Source organism: Lagopus muta, chromosome 19 (assembly GCF_023343835.1).
Source record: "Lagopus muta isolate bLagMut1 chromosome 19, bLagMut1 primary, whole genome shotgun sequence".
In the NCBI taxonomy this organism is placed as follows: domain Eukaryota; kingdom Metazoa; phylum Chordata; class Aves; order Galliformes; family Phasianidae; genus Lagopus; species Lagopus muta.
This window is the reverse complement of record NC_064451.1, coordinates 3,263,443-3,282,060: the sequence shown is the minus strand read 5'-3', so window position 1 is coordinate 3,282,060 and position 18,618 is coordinate 3,263,443. Positions and strand designations below refer to the sequence as shown.

Sequence of the window (18,618 nt, the reverse complement as noted above, 5' to 3'; positions counted from 1 at the left end):
GCAACTCAAAGCCTCAACCAATTCTGAAAAAACACATCAATGTGATGACATTTGGTTCTTGTTCCTGTGAGAAGACACTTGATTTCTAAGCTTATTTCAATTTTTTTAAGCAGAAAGCTATAAAAAAACTCATTTTTCTTAAACGACACAAAAATAGTTGGAAGTTAAATACTACGTTATGTTCAAACCCAACATGGTTTTCCTCCAATTTTTTGGTTCACCAAAAATCACAACAACAAAAATATCTCTCTGGTTAGGAGAAAACATTTTTTTCATGTTTTAATTTGACAGAACTTCCAGCGAACCGAAAAATCAAGTGATTTGCACAGCTCTGCTCTAAATAACTCCCAAAGGAGGGATGGTTCCCTCTTCCCACTTTGCCTCCATAACAGCTGTTGCTTGAGCAGCCACACACAAATGTGTTTCTTTCTTGCTGGCTCTCCCTGTGTTTCATCTGCACACGTCCTCTCAAATGCAAGTCCCACAGACTGGTTCTACCTTTATCTGCTGCTCATACCGCACTGATCTGCACACTATTTGTGCCTGAAGTTAAGTAACAGAAAGTGCTTCCCTGTATCACTGAAATACTTTGTGACCAACAAAGACTCCTGTAAATGCAAGCAGCTGGTCGCTTCGCTCGCATGGCACAACAACGAGCCGTCAGCGAACGTAAACAGAGACACATATTATGAATGATATATAGCATATGGCCATGGGGACCTTCCCCCAAAGCATCGCAATCCCCATCTCTCCAGGGTCCCCACTGGCAGCAGCATTTCCCACAGCACACGCTCCCTGTGAGGCACAGCTCGCTGTGGGTGACGTCCCCTGTCTGGGGAGCAGAACAAGATGGATGTCTCACAGCTACCAAACCCCCCCATCCAGCATCACTCCACCAGCTGCCTACCCTATGGGTCTCCTCTCAGCACTGTGCACACAACTGCTGCTTGACAAGCAGAAAGCCCTGCACGACCCAACGGGGCTGCCAGGACGCAGCTCTGAGTTCCAAGGAGACATGAGAGCAGAGCCACTTCCTCTGCACGCCCCCAAAGCCTCCCCACCATCATCCAGCACATGTTCCTGCCTAAATCTCACTATCTACAAAGTGTTATGGGACATACTTACATCTACTATCCAATTGCAAGGTCCTTTACCAAAACGGCAAACAAGATCTTATTTACCACTGTACTCTGGGAAACTGTGATTTTGCCTCCTTCCCTTGCTCCCCTCATCCCCCCTTTAGCACTCTGTGTTTTCCCTGCTGCCTAATGAGCCCTCCAGAGACCTGAAGGTATAAAACTCGTTACAGCTCCCTCTGCGCACCCGCATCAATAAACGAAGGCGCACGGCACAGAACGGGAGGGAAGCTGTCACTTTATTTCACCATGAATTACAAAACCACTTTAAAGTCTAGCACTCGGGAAAGGGCCAGTGAGAAATTGCCCCTAATACAGATAGGGGTTTTCTTTATGTTCCGTGCCAGAAACTTGGCAAGGCCCGGGCTTAGGCAGTAATATAATCTCGCTGCCTGGAGGGAGTGGGAAGCGGGGACGGACACTGTGAGCTTGTTGTATTCTGTGGACTTATGTTCCTCATCCCTTTCCAGGATTTATTCTATTGCTCTGTACGGCCCCATGTGAAACAGGGAAATACAAAGCAGCAGAGATTTTCAGAGCATCTCCCTAACCGCAGCCACAGCATGCATGTGTGTTTCCCACTGATATCAATGTGAAACCAAGCAGCTATTTGCTGCCTGCACACGGCTGAGCGTGTGTGTAAAGCACTGTGTATAGGTGTGTGTGCCCCCATGGGGGTTGACTCATAAGCTGGAGGGTACCCAGGACAGCACGCTGCAAGTGGTTAATGCTGCTGTGCTTCTGCAGCAGGCAGAGGGAGAAGTGGTGACCTCTGGAAGGGGCTGTGCTGAGCTGGCAGCTCTCACATGCGGGTGAATGGTGGGGGCAGGCAGGACCCAGCCAGCTCTGCTGCTTTGGGAGATGAAATACCCCCTGTATCAGCTTTTTTCGTCAGCCAAAAGCAGTGCAGAAAAATCCAGCCCTACCACCCAAAGTGTGCGAAACACTGAAGAGGAGGAAGAGAATAAAACCTGCCCATTCTCTCATGAATCACAACCCCTGCATCAGCCCCTTGGAAGTCAAGTCCTGGGTGGATCTGAGCATGACGACTGGGGGCCTCTACCTTGAATGGATTTTCATTGGGAAATCACAGAGAGAAAGCAACTTGGAGAGGATGGTACCACGCTGCTAGAACAACATGCAAAGGCACTACAAAACCCAGGAATTATTTTCTAAAGGGCAAAAGACCTTTCCCACACATTCCCCCTCACTGGATGAACCATGGCTAACTGACAGTTTGTTCGCTGCACATAAACATGTAGCATGGGATGTAGTTAGCACGACTGCCAGGAACTGACCTTCACTCTCTGAGGGTTCATCCAGTGCTGGATGTCCTGCACGGTCTCATTCACACGCAGCAGGATGGGCTCATGGCTGTGATCCAGACACGAGGTGGTACACTCTGCGCCTGCACAAAAAAGGAGATGATAAAGCTACAGGACAAAGCATGCAGCTCCTTACCCTTCCAGCATCCTTTCAGCTGAAGGACAGGATTAGGGCTCATTTTTCCTAAATTGCAATTAGCAGTCAACCGTAACTATCACATATCTTCTAACCACACGTGAAATGCTGAGTACAACCCTGCATCTCAGCAGACTGTGGGGGTGGCAAACACACCAAGGCCTTTTTGTATGAGCTGCATATCTAGGTATTTCTTTGGCTATTAACTCCAGGGAAAGGGGTCAAGTTTCTTTCTTTCGGATCACCAAGAAAATGTGGAGTTTTTTTTCTTCCATTTTGACTGCTCTTTCAAGTGATGGGGCTGATCAAGGTAAGGCTGCCAAACTCATCTCACCTGTGACATGACATAATCCCCTCGCTTCATCTGTCAGATTTATGGACTTTCAGAAACAGCCCTTTAGATGTGACCAAGCCCAATGGTACTGCAGGCAAGCTATCACCTACATCTCATACTTGATAAGAAGAATACAGAGAGGTAATGATGGCTTTCTTCACACATAAACCTGCTTTTCCTCTGATTAACTGTCATACCCAGTGGGAATCCTGTCCTTTCTTTATTAAAACACGCTGCGATCCTCTGCAGCAATATCCCAGAGCCCTGTGGTGACACAACCATAAGCCGTAGTATGTTGGACCATTACCATTTCCCCCCTGGAAAATCACTCCTGAATGGCACAGCTGCTGCAAACATGTCATTAGGATTTCTGCACTCCCATCAGCACTGGGGGAGGAATTAATCTCTGCACTGGTTTGGAGAGCTGAACCTTTGGCTGAACACACACCTTAGCCTGGAAGGGCAGATTAGGTGTCTGAGGAATTACCAAAGGTGTGTGGGATTCATAGTGACCGTGACTGGATGCTATTATTTTCCCCACCTGCTTCTGCCTTCTCACCTCCTTCCTCGTGGAGGAGTCAATGGGAGCAAGCAGACCTTGCTCAGCTGGGGAGGCCTGGGCAGCACTTGGGGTTTGTTTTGCTTTCATAGCACATGTGACAGCAGCTCCATGGACTGCTGGGTAAGTGCAGTAAGGTTAATTTTCTACGTGGAGGCTCACATGGTGCTGTATTCCGGATTTTTGATTAAACAGCAGTGATAACACACCGATGTTTTTAGTTGCAGCAGAACAGCGCTTACACACAGCCAAGGACTTTCCTGCTTCTCCTGCTAGCAGAAAGGCCAGGGGTGTGCAAGAAGCTGGGGGGCATAGCCAGGACAGCTGCCCCAGACTGGTCAAAGGGTCATCCTATACCATATGGCATCACAGCCAGCAACAGAACCAGGGTAAAGGAGGAGGAAGTTGGGGGGGGGTGGGGCAGAGATGACACTGGGAAGGACAGCATTTGTTTTCCCAATAAATCACTACACATGACAAGCCTTGCTTTCCTGGAAGTGCCTGAACGTGTGTTTGCTGATAGGAAGTAGTGAATGGATTCCTTGCTTTGCTTTGCTTATGTACATAGCTTTTGCTTTATCTCGTAAGCTGTCTTTATGTCAACCCGTGAGTTCTTGTACTTTTCCCTTTCTGATTCTCTTCCCCATTCCACTGGGGCAGAGCAAGGGGCTGCATGGTGCTGAGCTGCCTGTGGGGTTAAACCCCATCAAAATCCCAACAACCTGCTCCCAAAAGGTGATGCTGGACAAACCTAACAAAGCGTGTGGTATGTCTCCATCTGCTGAGGATAAGAGCCAACGGCCGCTGTGCCCTCTGAGAGCTGCTCTTCACATCTCCATGAGGATCCCCCCCACCTCCTGACCTTCAGGAGAGCTGCAGGACAAGGGCCACCAGACTCCACATCAAGGCACAGCACTGGTGGCCAAGCCAGCGGGGCTGGTGGAGGATGGAGGGCAGCTGTGGGCTCTCCTGCTCCCAGCCCCCAGCTGCTCCCCCCCTTCCAGACCAGAAATCCGAATTTCTCTCTTTGCAAAACCCTGGTAGGTAACCTCATCTCAAGGGTAAAACACCTCGCCACATTAAGAGCTGCCGCAGCCTGCTCACCGCCGCGCTATTTACACTTACGGAGAGGAGCGGGTCTGAATTGTTTTGATATACGATCTGTAATTGGCATCATTACAGAGCGATGATCTCATCCAGGTCGTGTTCTCCTCCCCGGGGAGGGAACACAAGGCAGCTCGTGGTCCCTCGCGCGGCTGAGATATAATGAGGGAGCTGCAAAATGAGGAAATTTCTCCAAGTTCAAAGGGATGGGCAGAGGCAGGGGGGGCTGGTACGGGGCTGCAGAAGGGGCCTCGCGGGGCTGCTCCCCTTGCAACCCGGGCAGCAGGGGTTGAAAGTATAATGCTGTGTATTTTCAGTGTGGAATGTATGCCTGGGTGACACAAAGCCAAGCTCAAAACATCCCCCAAAACTCCAAACTCCTTGCAGAGTGACCCCAGAAGGAAGGGGCAAACATCCTCACATGGGCTTCTGAAAAACAGCCATACCAAAGGGGATGCTTGGCTGGTCTCATTCCCTAGGAACAGCTCCTGCTGCTGTGCTTCCCTACCAGTACACTGCTTTTTGGCATCAAAGGTGCGTGTGTGCGTGTGCAGTTCAAGGACATTACAAAACTGTCAGAGCAAGTATAGGTACAACCTTCTTCCCTTACTCTGAGGACTGGATGTGTCTCTGGTGCAGCCTGACTTGCTGGCCAAGAAGAGACACAATGAAACTGGGAATGCTGGAAGGAGTAGGAAGTCAGCACATTACATGATACCTGGCTGCTCAAAGCATCATCTCAAAGCAGCTTCCTGCCCTCAGCAGCCCCCCACTCAGGTAAATGGCTCCATAGCATAAAGTGACCCGAAGGACTGCAGACTCCTCCCTCCCTCTCATCCTCTTCCTCTTTCCCCATGCCCACAGACCTATGCCGTATCCACCAGAGCACTGCAGCTTCAGGTGGCTGTTGAGCTGCGTGGGCAGAGCACACTGGCCCTGCATCTCCCTGCAGAGATGAAAGGAGCCGCTCCAGGTGCCATCCTTCCGGCAGTGAATCACATTGCTTCCACGGCCCTGGGAAAGAGACAAGGAGATAACAAGGACGGTCACAAAAACAACAAGAAGGACAGCAGGCGCAGGGTGAGAGGGGAGAAGCGGGCAGAGCCGAGCTGGGAGCAAAGTTCTGGAGCTGGCAGAGCCCCGGCTGGGACTGCCAGTAGTGGGGGGCAAGGAAGGACTTCTCTGCTGAATAATAAATAAAAGGGAAGCTGCGTTGCACACAAAAGCACACGCACGCCTCCTCTATGCAATGTTATGTCTTTACAAGGTCTTTGCAAGGTCTCTACATTAAAATGGATCCACTCTAGCTGCAAAAAAGGTGCGTTCACCCCATCTGCCCTCTTTCCTCTTGCTGAAAGGTTCGTGTTGACTGCAGACAACCTTTTCCCTCTTCCATTTTCTAACTAGTTGCATCATATTTGTCTCGAAAAAGAAAGAATCCCCAATGGCCATCTGAAGGAGGAAGGGAAGCGGGACACGAGAGGGATGCTTAGCAGGGCAGAACGTGCTCTTTAGAGCTTGGCTGCCTTGAATGACAGCAAGCGAAGAGGCAGAGACAGACATGCACAGAGGCAAGTGTAAAAGAGAAACAAATCCTCTGGTGTGGGAATGGGCAAGGAATGGAATATGACATTTCTCTTATAGAAAAGATTCTCTGTACGATACTGGAGAATGAATACCAAAGTCCAGGGAGAAATATCATGCCCTTTAGAAACAACAAAGCAATGTGCAGGCAATCTTTTTGGGGATTTTTGCACAAGCTGTTCTGTAGGAGCTGCGAGCCTCACTGCTACAGGGCAGTGGGGACATTCAATGGGAAGGTGCTGGGGTTGGGCTCCAAGCCTCCCACAGTGACCCTGCTCAGTGCAAGAACCAGACAGGATCTCTGTTTCTCTTGCATTGTTGCCCTCAGCCTACTCACCCTGCTCTTGGAGACTAGGGTGGATGTCTTTGGGGATTCTGTAACGTGCTCTGTATACTGGATCCCAGTTCCACCAGGGATGCTGAATTTGCCTTTGGAGCTTTTCCCTGCGCCCCATGCCCCTTGTTGCAGAGGGATCTGCACAAGTCCCTTGTACAGACATGGGAAACTGCACTGCATTCAGTGCTAGCCTTGTGTATGATACCCTAATCCTTTTTTTTGCTCAGCTTCGTTGTTGAAAACAATGTTCAGTGAGATGCAAAGTGGTCTCATTGGCAGACTATTGCATGGGAGCTGCATTCCCTCCTCTAGACATCTGGCCATTGCCAGATGTAATAAGAAAATCTTATGAAAGTGTAATGGAGCAGATGGACTCAGGATGTGATCCAGTTTGGTGACTCCCACCTAAAGGCCAGTCTTGCAGAGTGCAATTAATTTAGATCTGACCACTGATTTGTGCAATGTGCAGAAATGGAAGACCCTGCCTCTGGATGCTGGGGAGGTACCTGCTTAAATGACCATTACGCTGCTGGTGATTAAGAGATGCCATCTGTAGGGCTGAGTAATGATCTTTCAGCACAGTGATGAATTCAAGAAGAGACGACTAAGTGATAATTGAGCACAATTTGCTGTTTTAGCAAGTGTGTTGCACTTCCACCACAGTTTGCATGCCAGGGTTCAATTATGATTTCTAAAGGTGAGCCATGAAACCTGATTTATGTTCCTAGAGTTGGCTGTGCTCTAGAGTACTATTGTGTAGTTTCTGCTATGTGCTCAGAGATCCCAGGATATCCATTGCTATAGTAACATCCTGTCCATCATTCCCTGACCTGCAAAATCTCTTGTGAAAATCCCTGCTGGGTTTCTTGCTTGGATGCAATGTGCATTATCACCTTATATAGCTGAGAGAGACTTAGTGGGGTTTAATCCTTAAATAATTAACACCTCTCAAGTGGTTCTGGCTTGTGCCAGGAGTCCTCCCTCATCTTCTGTTGTCTGTTTTCTAGGATATCTGGAAATACCTTTCTCTGCAAATCCCTTTCTTAGGATGTTATCTGCTTCTCTGCTCAAGGTACTTTTGCATCCAAGCAGTCACTACAATCTTCCTTACACTGAACAGAGATGTAGCTGTATCTCTCACTTTCCACAGCTCATTTGTTGATGTAACCCTAACTCCAATCCCTGCCTCTCTTCACGTCTAGCTCCTTCCAAAGCAACCATAAGGCCCTCATACCATTTGTTAGTGCCCTGGTGCAGTCAGTCTGAGAAAGCAGAGATGCACAAAGGTGCTGCATCCCAGAGCTTCCCACCCAAATTGCACCCATCTGTGCATTTCCTACATCTCAAAAAGTCACAGCAGCCAAGCCAAACTTCTTTAGGGTGCTCTGATACACAACCCTAGGCTCTGCCTCTCATTCCCATCAAGTAGGCAGGACAGCTTTTGCAGGGAACAAATGCAGTTTTCCAGCCTCAGAAACCTCACTGCTGTTTCTGCTGTAGCTTTTAACGTTTGGAACAGGTGTCAGAGTTGGGTTTTGGATCACTGACACCATAGCAGGGCTGATCCCTTTTTCATACATCCTCAGGAGTGATATTACAAGGCTTCTGACAGAGCACTGTGCTGTCTGCAGTGCATATAAGAACAGCTTCTACATCCCCACTTTCTCTTCCCCAGCATATGAAGTGGCAGCAGCACTTCTGGGAGAAATTACTTACTTCACAACTATAATTAACTCTGGTGAGGAAAACCAAGTATTTCAAACACAATATTAAAAGCCAGACCTTCTTTATCAATGAACAGAGTTCCTAGGTAATCAAAGGCAAGATGCTGATTTATGCCAGATGAGGATCTGACCCTAACAATTAATGACACCTTGCAGCCAAAAAAAGCCATGAAAGGTCAGACAGTTCACCTGTACGGTGACAATCCCTATAAAACATCATATGACATATACATAACAGCATCAGGAAAAAGAACTGGAGAAAAAAGCAAAGTGAAGGAGAACGAACAAACAGGATGAGTGCACACACCTCATACTCAATCATTATTCCTTCTCTCCTCCTGTGTTAATGTAATACCAGAAACCATATTTGATTACACCTACCTACATCATAGAGCCACTAGAACAGATTTTCCAACCAATTACTCATCCAGCCAGTCATTTCTTGCTACTCCCCTATTGTTAACAGTTCATAAATACCATTACTACAGTCTTAAAAATATTTCCAGGCTCTCTGAAGTAGCTCTCTTCTTCTACTTTAATTACATATTTCCTTTTTCCATCTCTGCCTCTGGTCTCAAGTGATCTCAAGGGAGGTTTTGCACTTGATCCCTCCAAGATCAGAGTCCTCAAGGACCACAAGATAAAAACTCACTTTCATGGTGTGAGATGGTGAGGATAAGAAAGACTCACCGACTGACTGTCATCATCTTCACACTTGATCCTGCACTCGCTGTTGAACTGGAAGCCATTGGAGCACTGGTAGAGCCCATGGAACTTGGAAGGTGGAGGGTCACACGTAACAGGCACACAAGCACCTGGCAGCCATGTGCCATCCTGAGTGCACTGGATCTTAAAGGCCCGCCTTCCCATGCAGAAAAAAAACACAAGACCGTTTAGTGAGCAGCTGAGTCAGCTAAGAGCCTTTAGAGCTTCTGAGTTCTGCTAGCAGGTGCAGGGAATGAGAGTGCTTGAGCTTTTAACACCTGGGGAACAAATTGTGAATCTGCAGCATGAGGTCTCTGAGTGAAAATAATGATTATTTGTAAAGCCAACACTCAGCCTGAACTCCTCTTTTGGCCTTGAACATATCTCCCAAAAAACTGCTTCCCGGCCTTGTGGGCTGTGGTTGGTTTGAAGTGGGTTTGTGCCAAGTCAGAAGGCCACAACAGTACAACTTTCCCATATGGTTTCAAAGGGGACTCTCCAGTCTGCATATCACAGAGTACCTCTAAGGTAAGGTCTGTTTTGAGCACTAGCAAAGATTTACAGAGCGAGGTGCCAAATGCCCCCTTGAAAGTGCACAACTATCTTCATGTAGGAAGTATTCAGTGGTGTTCCCTATAGCACCCTGCTATAAATTACTCATCTTTTTTTCCCAAAGTCTTTTTGACCTGTGGCTTTCTGAATCATGCTGACTGTGTGGCAGTGCTATTTTACGTACTTTCTTGCTTTTCTGGAGGATCCAGGAACATGGTAACCTGGTTTGCATTTGTACTTGCAAAATGAGCCCACTTTGTGCTTATCTTCCAGGCAACGAGTGGTCTGAAGATCTGCATTAGGGACGATGGAGGGTGCTCGACACATCAGTTCACACAGAGCCTCCGGAAAGGACCACAGCCCATCCTCCATGCAGGTCAAGTTGCTGTTGTTCCCTGAGAAGGACAAAAAGCAAAGTTAACAACGATCAGCAGGAGCGTTTTTATTTCCCAAATGTCATTATACCCATAATATATCAACAGCCACCTCAGTTGGCTCGGCACATTCAACTGTCCTATGCATCTTTTCTTTCTACATGATGGTTTTAAATCATTAAGGACTCTGTTTTCAGGAGACAACAGGCAGACAGTGCTTATGGCAGGAAATGCTATAGCGTAGGTGAAACCTCACTGGCTTTGTATTTCTCTTCCTTATTTTGCTCTCTGAAAGAGAGCCTGCTTCGTACATCAGCTCCCTCCTCTCCAAAGCCACGGAGCCACCCACCTTAAGGCAGTGTTCAGTGCCATTACATTCTTCATTCTTCTTCTGCGTTCTACCTGTGCACCAAATCAGTTCTTTTTGTTTCAATTTTGAGCCCTTTGGAGCAGCATCTGTTTGTTAGCATTACAGTCACTACTCCAGCACGTTGAGGAGCCATTCTCAGCTGAGGACTCTCAGTCCTTGGGGACTACTGTGATAAATATGATTCATAATACTCATTAGAGACTTGTTTTCCTGAGGAAGCTTTCCTGGCCAGCACCTCACAGGTAAAAGGTATGATAGATCTCCTTGCCTCTGCTGTGACCTACTTGACTTCAGAAGGTTAAGCTAAGAGTAGCTTTGTCTCAGTGCACTTCACGTTCTTTGTTATTTTATACTCTATGTTAAAAAGGAATAAGCTTTTCCTAAGAAACAAAACACAGCTATGAGCCACTAACCCTTCAAAAATCCCTAAAACTCTATTGAAATCCTTGAGCATTGCTGCAGGAACTCTTCTCAACCCACAAGGCGTATTTTCAGCAGTCAGCCAACTTTGGTGTTATCCAAAATAATACTGACAAACTGCAAACCCCAGAGCAATGCCTCCTCCTTGAGAGGAAAGGAAGAGAGCCTGGGCATGATGCTGGAATTCAAAGAAGAAAACAAAAGGCTCTGGAGGGCTCAGGAAGTTATGTGGAGGAGCCCTCCTGCCCTTTCCACAAAGATAAGAGAAGTTTCATTAAATCAGCCCTGGCTTTCTCTCTCCCCTCCCCAGCTGTGGATGATTGCAGAGGTATTTTGAACAGAAGAAAGCTCTTTTCTGGAGCACGAGCATGCTCCTCTGACTCATGCAGCAGCTCTGCAGACCAGTCATGGTGATATCATACTACCACTGCAATGTGATAAGCTGTGACATTACCGACGGTGCTGTCATGACGTCAGTGATTGAATTAGGCGTGAGTCATTTGGACGCCACTCTCCAGAAGTTTAGTGGCAACATCTATTAGTCATCACCGATGGCTGAACACCAAGTGGTGCCATTAACTTACAACTCACAGAATGTCTGGACAAAAGTGAAGTGATGCTAAAACCCACAGCTGTACTCCCTGACCCGTGGTGGGTTATGGGTCCTGCAGCTACCCCTGCCAGAGTCACCAGCTCCTGCTGGTCATGACTTCTACTCTCTGATGCTCAGCCACTTGGATGCTTGGGGTAATTTTACATTCCTCCAAGTTCATTAACATCAGTTCATTTAGTGGAAGGTTTCTGTGCCCATGGCAGGGGGGTTGGAATGAGCTGATCTTCAAGGTCCCTTCCAACCCAAACCACTGTACGATTCTATGATTCATGAACATTGTTTTCATGCTCTCCCTCAAAAAAAACTCCAAGGATTTTCAGTTAAAAAAACCTCCTTGGTGAAAATGATCCTCTGAGGATGGAAAAAGGGAATTCTTTGATAAAAATCTCCCCCTTGAGCCTTAGCTTTCACTGTGGGTTGGCTTCTTGTGGTTACCTTCCCAAGTCTGAGTTAAAAGAATGGAGTAATTTGGTTATGAGTTAAAAGAATTGAGTAATTTGGTTATGTATAAAGAAATCAACAAACATATCCTTTCACTGAAACGTGGAATACTTCACATGCCTCTTCTGGAATGTGCAGTGAATCCTAGCAGAGGAGGTGACACCAAGTGTACAAAAAGAGCTTATGCAGCAATTGTACCTGGGTCAACAACAGCAGTTAAGATTACTTCAGTGCAAGATGACATGTTTATTTGGCTTTAATGTTCTTTCAAATTAACAGTGATAAATTTTCTTGTTTCCTGAGGACCAGATCAGAAAGGTGAGCTGACAGTGAGCAAAAGAGTGGATGGTGCTGAGCAGGATGGGGATGCTACCACCAAAGCAGCAGGAAAGATCGGGGAGAAAAAGAGAGAATGTAGGAGAGAATGTCATTGTTAAGAATGAGAACTTGCAGAGATTCTCAAACATGAAGAAAAGAGAAAGTCAGAATTAGGGCAAGATGAGTGAGCAAAATAGAGAAGTGATGGGTGGACCAGGAAAAACAATGATGGGGGACTGTGCCACTGGGACGTGGAACTTTTCAGTCTTATCCCTCCTTTCCAAGCTCGTGAAGGAGGCATAGAAGGGAGACAGGCACAGAAAAAAAGCAAAGGCATGGGAAAAGATGAGAGTTCAATTTGATTGATCCCCATGACTTTTCTGTGTTTTGGTTGTATGGAAGTAATATTCAGCATCGTTCCTGCCCGGCCAGCCACGATCAAGCAAAGGTCAAAGGAAGGTAACAGGGAGATGCAAAGGAACTTAGCTTCCAATATAAATAAACCTTCCCTAGACTCTCATAATTCTTCATACTTAAAATATCATAAAGAATTCTAAAAAAGCAGCAGAAGTACCATATATTACTGGCATCAGTCTGTGCTAGCTGTGCAGCCTTTCCCAGCTCGGTACCCCCTGTTACCTTTCAGAAGAGCAGGAGGTCGGCACGTGAAGGAACATTTCTTGCCAAAGGTGGTCCCCTCACTGCAGTTGAACGTGGCTGGGTAGACGTGGTATTGGTCTGGGACACCACAGTCCACAGGCTCACAGGTCACCTGCTTGCTCCACTTCCCATCCGTGCAGGTCATGGTGATGCTGGACTCCGTCTGGAGGAAGAGACACAACTAAGCCACCACAGCCAGCAAAGGAGAGACCAAAGCTGTTTAAAGCCTGGTAACAACCATTGATTTTGTGTCTCACAAGTAAAACAAAGTCACTGGAGTGCCTTGGGGCACCAGGGCCATGCACACTTGACAGATAGACTCCTCCTGTAGGATTCTGCAATGGACAGACCCAAGAGCATTCTGCCCATATGTTTACTTGGCAGAAACTCTCAACAAGAGAGGTTGAATAGAGTTAGTTACTGTGCTCTGACTTCCCCAAAGCCACCGTAATGTCAATAGCTACATCAAAACTACACTTCTATGGATTTGAGGAATAACCCAACAATGCAGCAGACCAAAATCCTGAGTACAGAATAAACAACACATCTGCCTTCTAACCAAGAAGGGAAAATGGTCACAGATTAGATGCGATGATTTTGAAAGCACAACTCTTCCCCCCATACCAGAATAAAGAGAGGGACGGGAGAAAGAGAAATGTGAGAAACACAAACACAAGATACTGTGGAAGGGGAAGATACCAGCGAGGAATCTGACCAAGCTGTACAGCAGCACTCCTTTGTCCCTGGGGAATATTTTATTCAGGCTGGTACGCTCGCAGGAGATTTGCACCGCCAGCCATTGATCTGGCTTTATAAAAGGAAGGGAAATTTTTCTAGCACACATCAAAGAGACCTGGATTCCCTTTTTGCAAAAACACCCTAATGGTTTCAGCAGAAGTTCAGACCTGTCTCTCTTTGATATATGGTTGCATTCAGAATGGAAAAAGCAGTCCCAGAGCTGAGAAACTGGACACTTCCCAAGTGGGCACAAAACCCCTTTTCTAGACCATGCAGTTTATTTAAACAGGGAGCACTGCTGATAGAAAAAAAATGCCTTTTCTACACATTTAGAGTAGCACATTTGGGGATTCATGGAATGCTCAGGTGAAATGACACTCTGTGTTCTCATTCCAGTCATTTTGCTCCCCTGTGGCTCTTAATTCTTTATTGTCCAGTGGATTGTTTGCACTATTATATACATACATATTCTGTAGCTAGATGATGACTTGAAGATGTCTGTGTTTTCAGGAGGTTGCTGTGTAATTCTGATGGCCATAGGAGAAGAGATGACAGCATATTCCCATGTCTTCATATTGCACGTGCATAGCAGCAGCAGCACACTTGTGTTCCAGGCTGGGCGGCTCCAGGACACAGCAAAGCCTGCATCCCCCTTAGGAGATGCTGTTATCGAGTTGTGCTCCAGCACTGTGGCTGCAGGAAACCTCAACAGCAGGAGGTTAAAGCATAAACCCAAGGGGCTATCCAAACATAAAGGAAAAGGGTCTGGGACTGTATGCTGCTGGATGCTAGCTCTACACCTAGCATAGGGAGGCTCTATCAGTGATGGAGCTTCCACTCCAAGAATTCATTGCTTTGTCTTGGTGTGATCTAGTTTGAGAATAAAAGATTGCTCCTTCTAGCTGATACCTGCTGTTGAAACACACTGTGGGGCACAAGGGAGTTTCTCCAGTGACAGAACTGCGTATCAGATGCTGTTCTACAGAACACCAAATAAGGAGTTCAAATTACAGAATATAATACAAAAATGGAAACAGATGCAATATCTATGCACAACAGTCACACCTTACAAAAATGGGCAACAATGTCTTGTCCAAGCCAGCACTTGTGAGGGCATGGTCTTTGTTAGCTGAAGGCTGCAGGACATGACAGCCTTTTGGAAATGCAGCATCCCTGGGGCCACCCTACCTTGGAAGTGATCTCCTGGTACAGCTATACCTCACTGTGCTTTATTTCAGCCTTCTAGAACTCGATGTGACAAAAGATCAGTCTTCTGCACGTTCTCAACTCTGGCATTTTCTCCATGGTACTTTCCCAACAAAACTACTAACCAGTCTGGAAGAGTCACCTCCTTGCAGACCCAGATGCCTTTTTCTTCTCCTGGCACACTGGCATGGCCATTCCCATGCAGAGAAGCAGAGCCCATGTGGGTAGGACCCATACTTCTCATCTTTTTCCAGTGATTTATTCCACACTTTATATGATGGAAGCTGATGGTCACGTGTAATAATGAAACATTTTAGAGCACGTCTATCACTAAGCAGCATAACTTCAAGTGATAGGAGTGCATGCGTGTAGCAGGACATAACAGAGCCAGCTTCCCACCATGCAGCACGACGATGGCTTTGATTTTAAGCGCAGAGGACAACGCTACCCCAGAAAGCATTGCAGATGGCACCCACTGGCTTACAGCTTCTCCTTCCCAAATGTGCCACCGGAGGGTGGGATCACGGCAGCACCTGGCTGCAGGACCTCAGAAGGAAACACCTCGGGCTATCTGCATACAGCACAGCCCAAGCACTGCTGCCCTGGGATCCGACGTCGGGTCTTTGTGGCAGCATCTGCGCCTGCCTTTGCAGATCTCCCACCTGACGCCTGAGCAGGCATGTGCCTGTTTCGCCTGTCTGCTCTGACAAGGTCACCCTGCGCACAGCAGCCCACGCAAAGCACTCGGTTTTCTCATCTGGTTTATTAGCTGTCACTTTGGGCACTTTGTGCTGCTTTGACTGGCATCGCAGCAACCGCTTCCCTTTGCGTCCTGCCTTCCAAAAGAGGTTTAGGCAAGGAGGGAGGGCAGGAGAGAAGGAGAGAAGAAGAAAAAAATACAGGTTGAAATGCAGTGGAGAGGATGCAAATTTAAACAAATCTAGTGTCAGAAAGATTTGTTTCTTGGGACTTTTAAGAGCTTGGGAGAATTCATGTCTCCTTCCTGCTGCCCGAGATCCCAGCTGGCTCCTTCTTCAAGCGATGCTTCACGTGTGAAGTTTCCTCTCCTTAAAAATGAACAGCTGTGCCCTCCCCTCTAAGTATTCTTCCACTTCTGCCCACTACTGTGCCTCTAATTGAACCCACATGAGCCTTGCTTTCTTTTCCTGGCATGATTGATGATGCCTTTGCACAACATTAGGGAGCTGCTGGGTTTTAAATAACACCTCTTGACCAGAGCAGCAGTGGTGGTAGCTTCAAGGAGAGATGACAACAAGGAACTGAATGAGCGGGGCTTTCAGTGAAGGACAAGGGGGAGGAAGGCAGTGAAAGACAAAGGGGGGAAGTGGGAGAGAGAAGAAGAAAGAGCGATGGAGTTGTCAGGGGGGTGGGAGGACATTGGGGGAAAATGAAAACATCCCAGGATCTTCTTTGTGAAAAAGATACGTGATGGCTCTGCCTCCATCAGTATGCCAGCCCATTTTGTTGTTGTCGAAATCCCTAAATGAAGATGAGAGGGAGCCTCAGAGAAAGAAAACAGCTCAGGTTTTGTTTTGTTTCGTTTTAACAGCAGCAAATGGTTTCTGCTGCACATGGGGCTGATGTGTTTTAGGGTTTGGTGATTTTATGGAGTTTTACAGGGTTTGGGAACAGGAACTTCTCAGAGAGCAAAGATGAATGAAGTTTTTTTTCCCCAAGCTTTTTTAAAATGGTGGCTTCAAGAAGACACAGAGGCCAGAAAGTGCAGGAACTGTTCGGATGATTTTCAAAAAACCTTTAGAAGTAAAAGATTGATTTGAAATGTGACTTGTGCCCTTCCATCTCCAAGGTGCTTTTGAAAACTTTGCTTTTAATTCTCTGTTCATCTTTTCTTTTAATTTTTTTTCCTGCCTTTCAGTGAATTACAGAAGATGGATGTGGTTCAGATGCTAAACCAGAGCGTCCTCACTTGTGTGTCAGTCATCAGCAGCATGCTGCAGTCATGGGCCACCAATGTTTGGGCTGCTCTTTGAGGCACTGCACCTCTCCTTTGTCTCCTTCTCCCTCAAGAATGAAGTATCAGCATGTATAAAACTCCTTTCCTTCCTCCTCCTTGTGGACCCCTCCACACTGTCAGTTAAGCAGGAAAAATACAGCCCTCATCCCACCAACCAGTCTAACCAGGACACAAACCCAACTGAATTACAGCAGTGAAAGAACCACCAGCTTTATGGAAAAGCATGAAGTCCCATGAGCAGAGATAACAAGCCACGTATCCCATCTCATCTCCAACTGCCTGTGATCAGAAGAAGAACCGAAGCTGGGAAAGATTTGTGGCAGGAGCACCATGCAATTCAATACAACACAATGCAAGGAGTCCAAACCACAGATTCTGGAGTTGCTCTGATAGTTCATTTCTTGCATGCACGTTCCACAAATTCTGGCTTCAAACACCTTACAGAAAGAAATAAAACAAGATGATGTGGAAAGAAACTGTCTGTTCCTGTTCAACAGACCTCTGAAGCACATGCATATACTTGCAAAGCATGTGCTGATAGCACTCTGCTGAGCAGGGACATCTCTAAGATGCTTCACTCCATCCCTGCACAGCACAGAGCAAACAAATCCATAGGGCTCTCAGATTGTTTCAGTGGTAAAAAGACAAAAAGTGCAATAGTAGAGCAGAGCGAGAGGAAGGATGTTGTAATAAGCAGTGAATCACATTAGCTAAGGGTGCTAAAAGCCTCCGCTCCTGTCATATGAATCTGATCAAGGCTCCGAAACCAAACTTCTCAGAGCAAAACCATACACAGTTGGCTGAGCCTCCCTAAAAGGTACTTTTTGCATTTAAATAACGCAGCGCTGGTGAAACACGTTTAGGCTGTTTTATTTGGTTTTGGATTCCTGTGCGCTCAATGTACAGATCATTTCCAACTATTTCCTGGTTCAGCCATTCAGGCTCGTTTGAGAACTTGTTTTCTGTTCTGTAAAACTGCTCAGCTGGAGCTGGGGTTCTGGTGCTGATGCCAATTAGGGTGGAAGAGGCCCAGCTCGCGGGGTCCTGTATTTGTTTTGTAATTGAGTTGAAAGGGCTGACTCATTCCCCTCCTCTCTGTCTCCCCTCTCTGGGAGCTCGTGAAGAACACGATAGTTCACAACTACAGACAAGCTGCCGAGAGCAGCTGCCTGCCCCCAGCCCCAGATGTGTGTGCTGTCCCACAGCAGGCAGGAAGGTGCCAATGGAGGCCACCACCACCCCATCATGACAAGACCTCTGCTTCAGGCACATGCCCATATACCATGTGCACATTTTGCCCCCAAATAATGCATCTGTGCGTTTTCCCAGTGCTTAAGGAAACTGGCAGTTCTTCTGAATGCCTCGTGCTCTGCACTGGGCCATGTGCATTTGTGAGATTAGATTACTGCAGGAGAACAGCAAATGAAACCCAAACCACTGGGATGAGTTTTCTATGCTTTGGTTGGAAGCAAACAGATTTACATGCTTCCCCCTCCCTGATGTGCATTTCAGTGTGCTGGGAAGCAGGTGGACTGAGATGCTGCAAAGGAGTTAAGACATTGTTAGCCCCAACACTAGGAACAAAAGGAGAAATTTTGCTTAGAAACTGAAAAATAGAAAAAAAATAGAAAAATAAACACCCCACTCCCCCAAAAAAACAACCCAAGAAACTCCATTTGGTTGAGTAAAGCCAGTGAGATCAGAGAAGGCCTGTGCACACAATTAAACATTCTGGGTTGAAAAATCATAGAATCATAGAATGGCCTGGGTTGAAAAGGGCCATAATGATCATCTAGTTTCAACTCCCTAAAATCTCTAAAATTGGGCAACATCTGAGATTTGCTCACTGTCAGAACCTCTTCACGCACTCAGATGGCTCCTACTTGGACAAAAACTATTTGGATAAGGTCCTGTCCCAAAGCTGAGCTGAGATTTTGGGTTATTTCTCAACTTCTCCACACCCATTTGCTTATCCATCTTTTGTCG

At 46.7% G+C, this 18,618-nt stretch overlaps 1 protein-coding gene across 2 annotated transcripts in view; it reads right to left on the bottom strand.

Annotated features, from left to right (window-relative positions):
* PAPPA (pappalysin 1) overlaps positions 1-18,618 on the bottom strand; it is a 167,177-nt gene that overhangs the window by 17,671 nt on the left and 130,888 nt on the right. The window contains exons 15-19 of one of the 2 annotated variants that reach the window (XM_048965609.1): positions 12,672-12,855; positions 9,681-9,891; positions 8,930-9,101; positions 5,461-5,608; positions 2,435-2,544 (exon numbers count right to left, since the gene is read on the bottom strand). In XM_048965609.1, coding sequence (XP_048821566.1) covers positions 2,435-2,544; positions 5,461-5,608; positions 8,930-9,101; positions 9,681-9,891; positions 12,672-12,855 — 825 coding nt within the window. Of the gene's footprint in view, positions 1-2,434; positions 2,545-5,460; positions 5,609-8,929; positions 9,102-9,680; positions 9,892-12,671; positions 12,856-14,304; positions 17,070-18,618 lie in introns of those variants that run through there. The other variant, XM_048965610.1, reaches the window with a different exon arrangement.